The sequence below is a fragment of the Glycine soja genome, chromosome 11 (assembly GCF_004193775.1).
Source record: "Glycine soja cultivar W05 chromosome 11, ASM419377v2, whole genome shotgun sequence".
NCBI classification, from domain to species: Eukaryota; Viridiplantae; Streptophyta; class Magnoliopsida; order Fabales; family Fabaceae; genus Glycine; species Glycine soja.
Window position 1 is genome coordinate 51067787 of NC_041012.1, and position 14289 is coordinate 51082075.

Consider the following 14289-nt stretch of genomic DNA (forward strand, 5'->3'; position numbering starts at 1 on the left):
GATCCAACGGTGAACGAGTTTGAGATTGTCGTTTTACTGAAACAGGTTTGGTGGGCTGTGGGAAGAAGAAAGGGTTTTGAGAGGAGAAGAGGAAAAACGAAAATGAGGCCAAAAGGAGACAGCTGATTTAAGATAACTATTTATACCTAGGGTACTCAGCTTATTATTTGCTCTATATTTATTTATTTATTTGTTTTTACTAAAAAGCTTTTTAAATTTATTTACGAAAAATTGGAATGTTACAATGGGAGCTTGTGTTTATCAAGCAGTCCTTGGATAGCATGTGCTTAGATAAGCATTGTTATTATTATCTCTTTTCTCAATTATATTACAATAATATTAAAAAGTAATTAATAAACATGATGTTAAATTATCTGTGAAACTTATTTAACAATTTTTTTTAAAAAAATTATTGGATTAGAGAAAATAGATGCTTATGTTGTAAAAAGTAAAAAAAAAGGAAATTAGAAATTAAAGATGCTTATTTAAGGGTGTTCGTGGGGTAGTTTTGCATGATTTTGGCTTAAAATTAATCTAAAAAAATAAAATTAAGTACAATATTTTATGATTTGGTTTATTTCGATTTTTGCGATTTAAAAATTCTGCTAACAAATATTAAAAAAAGACTTAAAAAATTTATTATTAATTAGACAAAATTTGAATAATAAATAATTTAACAATCAATTATATAATTGAATAATAAAAATTTCAACAATTAAATTTAAAGTAAAACAATAATTATTTTCAAGTTAAATAATACTTAAATAATAACATTCAACTTAAAAATAAAAATAATATAATATATACTTTCAAGTTTCAACGAACTTAACAATAAAATAATAAAATAACATTCATAATATATACTTTCAACATAGAAACTTAGAAAATAAATATCTAAACACAAAATATTAATTACAATAATAATTTTAAGAGATGTTCACGATAAATATTAGTTCAATTTTTATGTGTCAAACTACAAATCAAATCAAACAATGCAATTTGAAAAATAAAAAAACCAAATAAAACCAATGATCATTGGTTTTTCTTTGATTTTCAGTTTTTTTATCAACTTTCAATTTTACACCTGATTTGATTCTGAATACACTTACCTCTAACACATTAGTAAATAGTAAGATACTACTAGCTTATAAGGTAGGTAGACAAATGGACGTTAAGATTGATAGACTGTCATTTTCTGTACATTGTTTTCTTTTTTGGTGATTTTACATTCTTTTTCTTTACTTAAATTTGAGGAATAACACATCTGCAAGTCTCTAAACTTTTACTTAAACTTTAATTAGGTCCTAGACTGTAAAACTTTATAATTGAATCCTTTGTCTTTTTCAATTTTTGTAACCAGGCGATAGTCCCTTATGCTTATGTTTAGTCAATCCTTGGTTTGTTGTACTACCATGGAACATAACTTGAAATATATTTCCCCAATAATCCAATTTAGGATTTCAGAAACCCACATTGTCTTCCTTTGTGAAACATCTTTCACAGTTCGCCTTCATCTTCTTCATATCCTTCTCCATTCGCTTGCAGCTAATTCTGTTCACCTTCTTCATTTCTTTCATGGTCGTCAAAGATTTTCAGCCAGGAAAAATGACTGATGGATTTACATCATTGAAATTCTTGCACACATTTCAGAGGCACAAGCTAAAGCATTCATAATTAGTATACCATAAAAGGGTATAAAGCATTCAGAATTAGTAAACCATCTAAGGACAAGCTTGGTGTTTGAATGAGTATTCAGAATTAGCATTCAGAAGCACAAGCTAAAGCACTTAGAATTACTAAAGACATATGAAACGATCCGGAAATTGATTTTTAAACCCTAAACGTACCCAAATTGATAGAATCCCCCAAACCATAAGAAACGGTTCCAACAAAGTGAAATACAGTACAACACAAACAACAAACTTGGTATTTCAATGAGCAATCAGAAACCAAACGCGAAAACTTCATGAACATAAATATAACAATTTTATTGTACGATTGAATGAGGTATGCACGAAGTTTAACAATTTTAATCCACACAGTAGTGCAATTTTTTTGTTCACACTATTACGTGGTCATCTCACATCATTACAATGTATAAGATAATTATTACCTTAATCTAACCTGCATATGATGGGATAAATATAAATATATAGTAAATGGAAACAAACATCAATATATTTTATCTTGACCTAACTGTTTCTCCTTTCATGGCGAGAGACAAAGCAGAAAGATTGGCCTCATTCTCCACATGCACACCAGGCATGACCACAGCTCTACTTCCCACAAACCCATCTTCACCAATTTTGATTCCCCCAAACTTCACCATTCCACCTTCATCACCTTCATATATGTGTCCAAATAGCAATGCCTCTCTTCCCACACAACCCCCTCTCTCAATCGTCACCATTTCAGGGTTCAACATAGCCCCGGTGCTGTCCACGTAGGCCCCACCACCATCCATGTCTATGTCCGCACCCATCAACTTCATCCACATCACAAACAAAAACGACCCACTTGCCATGTCCATGAAATAATCCCCAACCAAGGTTCTAATCGCTTGCCACGTGCTATCCATGATTACCCTTTTGCTCCATAAGGGCACGGTTTCACCCTCTTTTTTTCTTCCCACGAGAACCCATTTGGTCACAACACATGCCAGTGCAGCCATGACACCCGAGACAACCCAAAACAAAGGAAAGAACCATTGCACTTGGAGTTTCTCAACGTTCTTAAGGTTAACAAGAAAGTTCAAAGGAGCAAAAACTGCTAAACCCATCACCGTGTAAGGCAAAACAGTTTGCAGCAACGGTTGAGTGAAAAGTGCTGAGAATGTCTGGTACCAGGTTCTTGTCAAGGTTAAGGTTGTTGTAACTTTCTTTGTCGTCTCCTTTTTGGGCAATGCTGCTGCCACGGGACAGCAAGACAAGTCTACCTTAACGTTAGATTGCTCTACGAGGTTCCTCCAAGATTCTGGGAGTGGCTGTCTGTTACGAACGTGCTGGCAAATCTCATAGATCAATGAACGGCCATGATCAATTGAAGCACTTTGGGTGTTGGAAGTAGCAGGGATCACATCCAACTCATGGCTTTTGAGATAAGGGTTAAATTCAAGCCTATCTGATTCTTCCGTAGAGAGATTCTCATTGATGTTTACCTCTCCAACATCAATGTAAGGGAACTCATTTTCATCCCATGGTTTGGTGCAGTCCAGTGCAATGTCACCTGCGGCTTCATCTTCTGGCACTGCTCGGAGTTGCAATTGAAACACATAACAAACTCCACCAGGAGAATTCACACGGCGTTGAAAATCTTGAGCAAGGAAAAGCAAAGGACGTGTGTCCTTTTCATCCCTAGGAATTGCACCCGTTTCTGGTGGAAGAATCCCAGTTGGTACAACCTTACCTGTGTCCTCACTAATGCTTGTGTCAATAGGTCTTAGCTTAAACTTCACGTACATTTCTTGTCCATCAGTGAAGCGCATAAGCCTGCAAATGTTTGAATAGTAGTGCAATTCAGCGTATGAGTTTGCATGTCTAAGGGAATTCCACACTGCATCACGAACATGTGGGGTGCGCTTAACAAGTTCCTCCCTCGCTGGAAGTCCACACACAAGCCAGGTTGCAAAATCAGCAAGAGTGCGAGCATAAAATGCGTTGCCAGTTTTTAGTGTCAGGTCAATGAGGGAAGCATGCTGCAGGTTATTAGAATCTGGTGATTCATCAGAAAGAATCCTCAAAGCTGCACCACGTGCATCAATCCTTGCATCATCATCAGCACTCAAGCTATTACTGTGTCTTAACATGATAGGGTAGCTTTTTCCAGGGTAAAAAATCTTGTGTAGTGGAATATTGCCATCAAGTTTGTCATAGATTTTCAAGTGTCCCTTTCCACTAACACCAATGCGGTGGAAATATCTTGCTTTGACATTAATAGTAGTGACGGCTAAATTTGCAGCCATGTTTGCAACTACTTTTTTGTACTCCATGTCCATCTCCTCTATCCTTTCATCTAAATGATACGAAGAGTTTCTGGTTGCAACTCGGGTTTGAGATCCGATATACACGCTACCCTCATGGAGGATAGAATTCATTGGAGCAACTGAAAGTGCACCTAGAATGACATTCTTTTCTACAACAGAACCTGGGAGGATTAGGCTTTGACTCCCCACAACTGAATTATCCTGAACCTCTACTTTTCCACAAGCATATCCATTGGAATAGTGAAAACCGGTGATTATCTTGCTGAAATCACCAAGATGGACACCATCGCCTATTGACATTAACTCAGGGTTAGAAACTGGGTTGATGGCTCTGATGGAACAGTGTTTGCCAATTTTTGCACCCAAAAGGCGTAAATATAAGCAGAAGGCTTCTGTTCCTGAGAGAAGCTTTGCAAATCTATGGTGGCAGGAAATGGTCAATTGATGTCTAAGCCAGGTTTTGAAATGGGTTTGATTTTGGTTGAATTTTAGCAAACGTGTCAAAGCACAAGTGAGAGAGGTGAGTATGAGGCCATGAAGCAGATATGCGCTGGTAAATGAAATGGTAAAGGCAATGGGATTTGATGGGACATCAGAAAACATGGTGGCATATGCAACAACGGTAAATGGGATCCAGTGGAAGGCACCGCATACACAAAGAAATGAGAAGTGTTGGAATGATGCAGGTATCTGGAAGAGCCTTATGTACAAGATGTAAGCAATAGCTGAAGCAAGGGAGCTGAGAAAGCCAGTGAGATAGATCCCCAGAAAATGGTACATGGCATTGGACTGTATTTTGCTGGTAGAAACAAGCAACAGGGCATTCTGAAAAAAATAAAAAAAAAATAAAGATATTAGTTATAGTTCAAGCTTAAAGTGGTACTGGTCATTAGTTTAAATATATGAACTTGCTATTATATGAAATGATGAAATTTTGAGCAATAAAGGATGGCAATACTCGAACTGTAGCAATAGTGCTATCAGTGGAAACTAAAATTTAAATAAGTTACATTTCCTTCAAAATAAATCTCAGTTATTTGAGCAATTTGCATGTACTGACCTCTTTAACGTTATTATGCTTAGCAGGTTTGAGTACATGTTGGCCTCCTTCAACCTTTTGCAGGGGTTGTACTTCAGATCCTTCTTTGATGATACTTCCTTTTTGAATAATAGAATAAGGTCCAATTGAAGAATTTTTACCTATTCTAATAGGAAGGAAACTTAGAATTCCATTCTTCACCTCATGGCTTTGAACCAAAACCCCTTCTGCAATGGCAACTTCATCTCCAATTGAAACCAGAGATGGGTCGGTGATGTCCACTGTGTCAAGCAAAACTAAGGATCCAATTCTTGCACCGAGCATCTCAAACCAGTATTTCAGAAACACTGTTCCTCTGAGGTGTGTTGCCAAAACTTTTGAAGAAATTTCCTGAGTTTTATAGAGCGCCCACCACTTAACAAAATCCATTGAATAAATGGATATTTCAGGTGTAAGGGCATAGTTTGGCCTCAAGAAAGAATTCCCAAAAAAGGAAATGCAAAGGCAAGTGGAAACTATGCAAAGGATCCAAGAAAGTGGTGCCAAAGTCAAAGAAATCAAATAGCTTGACCAAGGCATTCCATATACCGATTCACTGGCATTTGGTATGAAACTTTGAAAAGCAGTGATGGATAGATAAGCAGGAGTGACCAGCATGATAGAAATATAAACAAGTGCTAGGAGTTGAAGTAAACGGATACCCCATTGGCGAGACTTGGATACATCCACAACCACTTCAGTAAAATCAATTTCAGCTTCTGGAGCATGTGGTGAATTGCTCATGAGTTGAGGTTGAGACTTGAGTAGAAGATTCTCAGAGAAGTTAGCCAATTCTTGAATGCATGATGCAGTGAAAACATCTATAGCCGCAACTGGCACTCCCAGGAAATCTGTGAGTTTTTGAGTTGCTTTGACCACTCCAATTGAATCAATTCCATAGGTTGACATGTTGTCTGTGACTGAGATATTGTTGACCGGGATTCCAGACTGGTCAGAAATAATCCTTTTCAAGTGTTCCACAATTTCCTTGTTGCTGATTCTTGGAATAGGTAGAGGAGAACTACTTCTCACCAAATGTGCCCGAGGTGTTCTTCCTTCTCTGCATGTTCCTGTAGTAAATGACCTCAACAGTGATTTCTTTGTCAAAATAGGTTGTGGAACCAGGTTCAGTGTTTCATCTGAAAACTGTTTGAGACACTCAAATCTCTTGATTTTTCCTGATGTTGTTTTGCTGATGGTTCTTGGCTTGATCAACTTGACAGAAGCAACACTAACTCCATGTTCTTCAACCACACGTGTCTGAATATGCTCAATCACATCTTTGCTAACTGTTTTACCATCCCTTACTTCAGCAACCACAACCAAGCCAACTTGGTCTGATCCATCTGGCAGGGAAATCCCCTTTGCTGATAAAATCTCCTCAGGGACACCAATGACTGCACAGCATCCCGGACGAAGAAATTCAGATGAACTCTCAACCGTCTTTTCAACATCTGCTGAGTAGATGTTTCTTCCAGCCACAATGATAAGATCCTTGATTCTCCCAGTGATGAATAGCTTCCCATCTATAATTCTTCCCAAGTCTCCAGTTCTTGTGTAGTTGCGTCCAGGATGGTTCTGAAGCTTATTTCTAAAAGTTTTCTGACTCAGTTCTTCCTTTCCCCAGTATCCTATTCCAGCACTTGGACTACTTATCCAGATTTCTCCTTCCCTTCCATCTTCCTCAAGCTCTTCACCACTCTCTGGATCAACTATTATAATGTCAACGTCTGAATCGCCTGGGTGAATATATCCACAACAAACTCTTCCTTGCCAATCAACAAGAATAGGACATCCTTCTCCAAATGCACAACTCACAAACACACAATTTTCTGCTAAGCCATATCCTGGAGCCATCACCTTTTGAGATAAGCCAAAAGGAGTGGTTAGATCAAGAAATCTTTTCAAGGTCTTCATCCTCACCGGCTCAGCAGCAACCATAAGGAAAATCATGGATGAAAGGTCTAAACTCTGAAGCTTGTCTTTCTCGGACTCTAACCTTCGAACCACCAACTCAAAAGCAAAGTTGGGTCCGGCACTGTGAGTTGCTTGATACTTGCTGATGGTTTCAAGCCATAAGAGTGGCTTCTTAATAAATGTCAATGGTGAAAACAGTACAGCAGATCCACCACTAACAAGAGCTGTAAAAAGTCCTCCAATCAGCCCCATGTCATGATATTGAGGAAGCCAACTCACTAGCACTGTCCTTGAGGTGCTCTTGTATCTACTTCTCATCAACTTCACATTGTGAACGAGCCCTCCATGTGTTATCATGACTCCTTTAGCATCACCAGTTGAACCTGAGGTAAACTGCAAGAAACATACATCACCAGGCTGGGGTTCACATTGATCATCTACATCTTCCACAGCCGAATTTCTTGAGTTATTGACCCAAGTATCGGTGTGCAGCCACGGAAGTTTTGGCCATTGAGCTGTGTATTTACCATTTTTCCCAGTTAATGAGATCAAGCTTTTCACTAGACCGGCACGTACTGCTGTGTGGTAAGATGCCGTTGATAAAATTGCCACTATGCCGCATGACTTGGCAATGTTCTCAATTTTAAGAAGTGCTTGTCCACCTCTCTGCATGGGGTCTGGGGGAAGAACTGGGACTGGTAAAACTTTAGCTCTTAGACATCCAAAGAAGGCATCAACAAAATCTAGGCCAGGAACATAGACTAGGAGAACCCTGTCACCAGGCTTGATAACCGGCTTTTGGCTTGTTAAGAGCTTATGTGCAATGCAAGAAGCATTTAAATGTTGTTCTCCATATGTCCTCTTGCCAACCACAGTCCCTCCTTCATTTAGCCAAGTATAAAGAGTTCTGTTTTGAGTGATTGGATGAGTTCCCCAGTGCTTTAAATAGCTATTCAAAGCAGGCAAATTGGGAAATTGCACTCCAGGCAATTCAACTAGTTCTTTAGGCTCCTTTTTCTGGATATCAGTTTGCAAGGGAAACAAACTCTGCCAAAGACACTCTTCTAGTAAGTGCAGCTCTATTTGGAAAACATGACTGCTTAATGTATGTAAAATCTAGTTATTCAAATCAATGACTGGTTATAAAGTGCTAAATTACCTTAGTGTAAGGAAACACTGGCAAATCACTGCTATTTGCAAAGTTCTTGCAGATCAAAGCCATGGCATAAGATGAATTTCTCTCTGTAAGCTCAAATGCCATAAGCCCACCAACATAATAAGTATTCCTCGAGCCTTGAAGCTCTGACTCCAACTTTTCATAGAATCCGTTTCTCATATCTGCATTCAAACTTCAAAATTTAGAATTCTAGCTAGAAATGGGAAAATGGAATTTGAAAACTGATGAAAAAATACCTTGACTGCTAACATGAGGAAAATACTTAAAGCGACGTTGAAGAATGATATTCTGAACTTCTCCCCCCATGGATTCTATTGATTTGATTGCAAGCTCAGTGACAGTTGGTCCCTTAATATCAGCAGAGTTTCCATAGGACCAGAACAAGAATATGTTACTGTCAGCATAAAATTTCTGCATGGCAACTGGATTTCCAATTGTGCTGGGATCTTCCATATATTCACTAAAATAATAAAATCCAACCGGCATACGTTCCAGCCCTTTGATCTTTAAAACTGTTGTGTAGTAGTCATTTGTTTCTACTTTGCTGAATAAATCCTTTTCAAGCTCACTTGCATCCATTACTTCTGTTTCATTCTCTGCCACAAGAAAAGAGTTCGATTCTGATATACTTTCAGCATGAAGATTTTTACTTGGTCAACTAATTAGAAACTATCCTAGATTTGACTTTTAAATTAATTATATAAAAGTTAACAATATTTATTATATGTCAATTCATTATTAGATGACAGTGTAAAATCCTTTCCACTATCAATGACTTTTAATTGACAGTACTATTATAATTAAATTTATAAATAAAAACAACATGTAAATATGAAGCAGTGAGAAGTTTACATACCTAAGCAAGTTGAAGGCGCCGATCTATAAGTTCTTCCATATTTTAATGGAAAGTTACCAGAGATTATGATCTTATCAAATTCCATAGTTTCGATTTCATTTGAGCCCTTGACATTAACAGTGACAGTGTCAGAGTTCCGCCTGATTGCCAACACCTCAGTGCTATAGTGAAGTTTTATTGGAATTGATTCAGCAATCCTCTGCCAAAGACTTGTATATCCACCTTTGAATCGTCGAATTTTTCCAGCCATGGAAGTTCTGGTAAATTCATGAATGTAAGCATAAGGCATGTCTTGAATAAATCCATATCCTGAAGCAGTATAACCATAAGCCACAGATTTAGGAACAGATTTAAGTCCTTGACGCTCAAGATAATCTGGAGCTAAGTCTGAAGCAACTTCACTGAGAGCATGAACCCCAAAACGACCAGAATTCTTCACCTTTTCCTGTTAGTAGAACAAGTATAATTAACATCATTAAACATTCAACTGTCAAGTCATAGATACTAAGGAATTTTCTTTATATGTCTATGAAAGACAAAAAGTATTTATACTAACTTGGATTTGCAATGTTAGTGACATAACAGATACATAATCATCAGCAACTTTAACATCTTGGTATTTTCCAGAGGAGCTGTCAATAACAGCAAGCTTGTGGGAGTTCATTTCTTCTAGTGTACAGCCTGTCTCTTTTGCCAAGTGAAAGATGACAGGAGCACTGCTTGCAGCCAAAACTTGGCCACCTAGATCATATATTTTTCCTGCATAAACATATATTATGATTAAAATTCATAGTCAACTTGATCAGCTAGAGAGTCATATTAAGATATAGGATACCTTCAATTTCAACTGATTCACACATGCCACCAACTGTATGATGCTTCTCCAAGACAGTGATATTATTATAACCAAGTCTGGCCAGTGCATAAGCAACTGATAAGCCACTTGGACCAGCACCCACTATTCCAATTCTGGTGTTTACTGGCATGGAAGGATGCAGCTTGGAGAATTGATCCTCTACTGATCTTTCTGGATCCATCTCTGATTTCAAATCCTGAAACCTGTGGAAGTTATTTAGATCAGTTGACAACTTGGTCTAATGATTGCATTCAAATTCAGTTGATTCAGTTGTATTCCTATACATGCATCATTCAGGAGCAAGGTCCAATCCCATAGTACAGAAAATTAAATGTCATGACCACTGCTCAAAGCATTCTCTTCTGACAGTATTAAGAGGAAGTAGACTCAAAAGTGTAGTTAGGACTTAGCATACAGTAACAAAAGAGTGAGAAACTGACTTTTGAGAAACTTAAAAAACCAAAGGAAAAAAGAAGTTTGAAAGGCAATTTAACAGGTTTTGAAATAGAAAATAAGTTCTGACAATCGAACAAGGTGTTTTGTTTCCTTATGAGAAATTGCCAAATTTAGAAAAGACCAAGTTTTACGAGTTTTATTTGCTGTTCGATATTACGTAATTGCATAAATGTTTTGAGAGGAGAGAATTAAACATACCTTAGATATGAGAGGTGTATAGCACTTGCTTGTCAATCTTGATGAGGACTTCTCAATCAGCTCGGAGCATTATTACATGCAGCACTTGCTGTAACTGCAATGTCATTGATTGTCAACATAAACTCGTAAACTTGAAGTGAACAATACATGCAACACACATGTAAGTTGTGGGAAAATATCACAGAGACTCTCAGACCAAAGATGAAACATGTTGATGATGTTGATATGATCAGGCATGGCCATAAGTCAAAGCAAAAATGGTTTTAAGAAAGAAAATATTAAAGAGAAAGAAAAGTAGTTATATAGTTACCTGAGTGGTTATGGAACACATTAAGTTGTTTCTAGTGTATGCCAAATGGTATGATGTGAGAAAAAATGAACAATTGTTTCCGTTGTATTATCATGCATAGAAATTAGAATGAATTCCGCTGAGCTCATTACAGTAATATATATAAAAGTCCAAACTCATATAATAAGAGCAACGACAAGTTGATGCTGTTGTTAAGTCGGTCTCGATATCTACGAGAGTTTCACTTTCTGTACAACACATACCTACATTACATAGCATTTAGAGATACAGATATTCCCTTTGAGCAATCCGTCTGATGCTGACAATTTTATCTCACCCTTGTCATGATAAGTTTTTTTTATTATTATTCAAAAAAGGTTAGATGAGTTGAATCTCAGACTTATTATCAGACATTAAAGTAGGTTCGAAAATTACTTATATAGATATTTACTTACATATTATTCACCAACATTCTAATATCAATAATAAAAATTTGAAATTATATCCTTGTGAATATGAATATTTTTTATCATTTTTTTCTATCCATGGATATTAAAGACAATATCAAGAATTTACCCTAAGTTACATACCCTATTCAACTAATCAACTAATTGATTGAGCTAAATCTCATTAACTTTTTCTTTTGGATCAACCATTTTGGTTCTTGTAATAATTTGTTGAAAATTAACTAGCTAAATCAGAATATTTTATATAGCACATTGGACAACCACAACATTATCACAATTTCAGATAAAAACAATTCTAAATTTTCCTAATATATATATTTGTTAATCTTTTTACTTCTTTTGTATGGTAAGTGTAGGTATTAAATGCTACATTTATATTTTTAAAATGTTTATACATTTACTTTTTTATTTAATACATCCTTTATAAGTTAGTAAAAAGATTTGTCGAAAGATTTTTAAAAGAATGTAATATTTCTCCTTCAAATAATTAACTTAAACAGTTGTAATAAAAAAATGTAACTTAAACAGTAAACCTGAGGCAGGCGCCGATTATTACACAACGATGAAAGATAATTAACTGCTGTTATTCTTTCCAAGATTCGGATTATCTCATTGTGCTTCTTATTCATCGATCTGATGCGTATAATTTACAACGGAATTTTCAAAGCTCACCATGAAATGTCCATTATTTATTTATTTATCTATGTTTTGTCGTTAATAGTGTAGACTTCATAACTCAAAGGTACTCCCAATCCATGAATGAGATAATAGTTTCAATTTAATCAATAATCTTAAATTTGAGAATAAGTGTTGCCTTAAGTATTCGGAAAGAATATCTTATTATCCACAAATAGAGGTCATACATATTCAACTACAACATGATTCTCTATCCTAAAAAATACTCGTGTTTTGTAAAATACAAATGTTTTATGAACATCCATTATGTTATAATATATCTATAGAAAGAAAAATAATATATATTTTATAAGATTTATGATGTGACACTAAGAAATAGATAAACACAAAAATAAGAAATATTAATTAGATATTTAAAATAAGTAGATATTTATGTATTATAATAAGATATTAAATGTATATTGTATAAAGAAACAATCAATGATTAAGCATCCGTAGTTAATTTAAATTGTTTCATAACTTCTTGGTATATACTGGTTGATTTTGTATGGATGTGGTTGTCTAATTCATCCTTCATGTCCTTAAAAAAAATCATATATCCTTCATGAACATGGATTTGTAATTCGAAAGACTTCGGTTGCAGCCAATTCTATTGAAAATAGATTCTTAAATTCCCGTATATTCTAGATTCGTATAGTGTTTAAACTTTGTGATTTTTCAAACAAAAATTATTTTAATTAATTGGTCGGTATAATTTAATGTTTAATTTCGTAAAGTTGACGGAACTTGTTTAGAGTTTTGAACAAGGCTATTCAATATCTCTAAGTGTACGTTTAAATTCTATCAAAAAAGTGTCTTAGGCCTTGAGAATTATTGGGGTGGATTGCCTTCAAAATTCAAAACATTTTTCTTTTATCCTATAAAGTGTCAAGTATAATTAACCTATTTTTGATTTAAAAAAAGCAATAATAACTAAGAATATTCGAGAACTTTTTCTTTGTCTCGCAATCGCATCTTTTCCAGAAAAAAAAAAAGCAATTTATATAGTGAGGTTAATAAAGTTTAATTTAGAGTGTTGAAGTATGTATCCACTAATTGTTACTCTATTAACATTGCTTGTGTGTTTAATCAGCATGCTAATGCTGATCTGATCATTCGAAAATAATTATCTGAAGCACTGACATTGTAATGCAAAGTTTATCAAGAAATAATAATAAAAAAAAAGGCTTATCAAGAAGTCAATAAGTGATGATTATGAATGTGTGCTAATATAATTATGGGGTTTATCCCTGGATTAGTACAGTATAGTCTCCCATAGCCGGCTGTTGTGATTTCGCTTTCGCGGTGATTCAAGCATGGCTGCAACCATATACCCAGAAATTAATTAGATCCAATTTGAAATGCATTGACAAATGGTTCCTTTTTAACGACAATGACATTTCTTTATTAAATAATCCTTAACAGAAATTACAAAGTCATAGATGTAATATTATTTGGTGTTTGCCTATTGGCACGGGCAACGCTTGCGAAAGACATTACATCATTTTATGTACGTTTGTTTGCTTTTAATTAAAACTTTCATGTTGATGGAGAGAGAGAAAAAAAAAGGCTCTAATTTTCTTCTCCAAATAATTAAATCAAATAAATTATTTTTATTTCTTTTTTCTTTTCCTCCACGTTCATCTTTTTTCTTTTAAATCAAAAGGTGGTAACAAGAGTATTCTAACTATGTTGGAACTCAAGATCAAGAGCTCCCACAAGAGATTGTTCATTTCTTTTAAAATGATGATAGGTTGACAATCTTTTATTTTACACATTCAATCAACAATTTTTATTTATCTCTATTTATTTTTTTCTCTCATTTCACATCATTTATCATATTAGTATTTTTTTTCTCTTTTCTTGTTATCTCTCTCAAGTGATCAATTAGTATTGGATGTTAAAATAATTTTTTTTCCTTTGTTTATATTCCTGAGTCCTCACTCATTTGATTATTTAAATTTACTTTCAACTTTTTTTTGTACATATTTTATAATTAATTAAAAATATACAATAACAACTTCTCTTTTCTTTCAACTTCCATGACCTAGCTTTCCCCCACTTTTAATCCATTTAGTATTACTGAATATATATATATATATATATATATATATATATATATATATATATATCACATCTCTTAAAAAAAAAAAAGTACGAGCATAGATGACACATGTATTGTATTGATACGAGAAAAAAATGTTATACCCTTAAAATTATATTTACTCTCGCTGTCTCTTTTTACATTGGTTTGATGGTCTTTAAAATATATTTGTCCTCTTTTTAGGTTATAAATTATAGTCTGATTCTTGGGATTATCCCCACGCAATTTCGCACT

General features: G+C 34.9%; 2 protein-coding genes across 2 annotated transcripts; both read right to left on the reverse strand.

Annotated features, from left to right (window-relative positions):
• Positions 1 to 1963: 1963 nt before the first annotated feature.
• LOC114374875 lies at positions 1964 to 8744 on the reverse strand. Its single transcript, XM_028332591.1, has 4 exons — positions 8391 to 8744; positions 8137 to 8315; positions 5043 to 8024; positions 1964 to 4807 (listed from the first exon to the last, which is right to left on the reverse strand). The coding sequence occupies exons 1-4, from the start codon at positions 8731 to 8733 to the stop codon at positions 2183 to 2185; spliced, it is 6129 nt and encodes a 2042-aa protein (XP_028188392.1). The 5' UTR covers positions 8734 to 8744; the 3' UTR covers positions 1964 to 2182.
• Positions 8745 to 9002: 258 nt separating this feature from the next.
• Positions 9003 to 10727, reverse strand: LOC114373399. The gene is made up of 4 exons (XM_028330864.1): positions 10521 to 10727; positions 9846 to 10069; positions 9567 to 9769; positions 9003 to 9455 (listed from the first exon to the last, which is right to left on the reverse strand). The coding sequence occupies exons 2-4, from the start codon at positions 10045 to 10047 to the stop codon at positions 9003 to 9005; spliced, it is 858 nt and encodes a 285-aa protein (XP_028186665.1). The 5' UTR covers positions 10048 to 10069; positions 10521 to 10727.
• Positions 10728 to 14289: the final 3562 nt, after the last annotated feature.